The sequence below is a fragment of the Branchiostoma floridae genome, chromosome 18 (assembly GCF_000003815.2).
Source record: "Branchiostoma floridae strain S238N-H82 chromosome 18, Bfl_VNyyK, whole genome shotgun sequence".
Lineage (NCBI taxonomy): Eukaryota > Metazoa > Chordata > Leptocardii > Amphioxiformes > Branchiostomatidae > Branchiostoma > Branchiostoma floridae.
The window spans coordinates 11,774,854-11,776,970 of record NC_049996.1 but is presented as its reverse complement, the minus strand read 5'-3'; the positions used below and the strand labels follow the sequence as shown (position 1 = coordinate 11,776,970).

At 43.9% G+C, this 2,117-nt stretch overlaps 1 protein-coding gene across 1 annotated transcript in view; it reads left to right on the top strand.

The window, feature by feature from the left end:
* The first annotated feature begins 201 nt into the window (after positions 1-201).
* Positions 202-2,117, top strand: part of LOC118405345 — a 12,044-nt gene continuing 10,128 nt past the window's right edge. The window contains exon 1 of the mRNA XM_035804794.1: positions 202-1,205. Within this exon, the coding sequence (XP_035660687.1) occupies positions 885-1,205 (321 nt within the window). The 5' untranslated portion in view covers positions 202-884. The remainder of the gene's footprint in view (positions 1,206-2,117) is intronic.

Sequence of the window (2,117 nt, the reverse complement as noted above, 5' to 3'; positions counted from 1 at the left end):
CAATCATGAGCCTGGATATAGCGCTTATCTCAGCTGCTTCGCTACTTAGGCATAGGAAAATTAATATTGTATCTCATATTACCGTCCTGAAAAAATGAGTCGGCAGATTGGGATTTTATGTAAGCTGGAGTCGAAAGTTGTTTTTTCTCGGGTCGGTTGGCTTTTGTCCTAGGTCCTTCGATGGCAGAGACCTGGACCTAAACTCCAAAGAAAATACAGCGATTCACGGGCTCTTAACTGAACACGCCGTCTCGAAAAATCGGACAACTACCCTCATCATTTTTTATGAAACCTTGCGTACGAGATACGTTGGTATTGTTAAGTGGTTTATCGAATTAGGAAACCTTAACTACTAATTCCTTATAAGATTCGATTTAACTTCCGTTGGATTAAAACAAACACTTCTTTCCGCGATGTACGCTGTGCTTAGCAGAGAGTAAAAGGCGCACGGGCGGGTTGATTTGCGTCAGAGCCCGCCCTAGTTGAGCTTGATTTGCCTAGTAACGGACGTCATTGCCAACACAGCCGGCAAAGCGTGCAGTCTTGCTGTTCATTATACCAGGGCGCCGCACGAGAGTCATCACGGTGCTCGAGCACGGCAGATTCGGAGGAAGCGCTTCCTGTCGTTTCTCATTTGCGCTTCTGTGTTTATAGTAGGTGGAGGACTGTCATGCTGTGGCCGAGAGACTGGTTTTAGGGAGCACGCCACTTTCCTAGTGTGGGATACATGGACGGAAACGTTGGGCAGACTGACGGCGGCTCTACGCCCAGCTGCAGCTAAGGTAATAAAGAGCTTTCGCGCGCCCCAGGTTTTGTGACATGTGCCAAGCTGGGATTGTCTACTAAAGACTAATCACGTTAAAGCTCGTGTGACTTTCTCCAAAATGGAAGAAGAGGTCTTCCCCGAAGATGTAGAGGTTCAACTTGTAGAGCAACAGGCCTCAGTGCAAACGGTTGAAAAATTACCCATCTTGGACGTACAAGTAGACAAGGCCGAGCAGAGGCGGGATAAACTAAAATGGTCTTCGGCAGGAAGTGTTCAGAAAATCGGAGCGGAAACCCGTAGAACGGCTTACGGCTCGAAATCCCGTTTGCCGAGGTCGTTTCTAGAGGCGTGTGTACGGTGCAACCCAAAGGGACTACGCATGCTCATGCAACAAGGACTGTCTGAGGAGGATGTCAATCAAATAGACAAGACCGGAAAGGTAGGTCTCGTTCACACCACACAGACACATCATTAATCTGTCAGTGATTTTTGACAATTTCGGTGATTTTTCAAACCATTTTGTTGAAATCTCGATCTATTTTGATGTTGATTTAGTTTATTTTGATATCAACCTCTGTTATATTTCAACGTTGTGTTCATTAGTTCCCTTTGTTGACTTTGACTGTTATTTGTTTTATGTTTCATTGAGCAGACGACAGATGTGTCTAATAATCATTAAAGAAATGTGAATAGCTAGAATAAAATAAAAAGTAAAATAGAATAAATCTCGACCTAGGGAAATGCTATCATTACAGTAGCCACTGCGAGTTTACACACAGAAAGTGGCACAGTCTTGAAATGATTCTAAAAAAGTAATCCAAAGATCAAAGAACCGCGATCAAAGGATACCTACACCATGATACATATTAATAGCAACAATCAAATGTCAACATGTTGGCTTTATTTGCATACACGGCACCGGCGTCCTTTCAAGGCCTTTCTCGCACCGGGGACCACTTCAAAGGAATACTAGGCAGACTTGTTAGTCGTGGAATCATCATATCGTATAACCTATGTTTAAATATGACAATCGCCCCAAGAGATTGGGGTTGTTTACCTTTGAAGATCCAAGATAAGGGGTTTGGTTGGGGCATGAAAGAGTTAATGGTTCAATATTAGGCGGGGCTGCACCCATTTTTCGGAAAGGAAGTAAAATTGGGGTCCCGTGTTCGAGGAGGTGTGTTAAGCATTTTAGAACAGGAAAAGGGCCGGCACTCCCTCCCTTTAAAATATACTTGTAACAGAAACAGCAAGGAAAGTTGTTGCTTTATGTGTCTGAACGAATTATTTATAGATGGAAGGACTGACACACTCAGCTACTGAAGTGAACGCTTTGCCTGTGTGCTTCAGT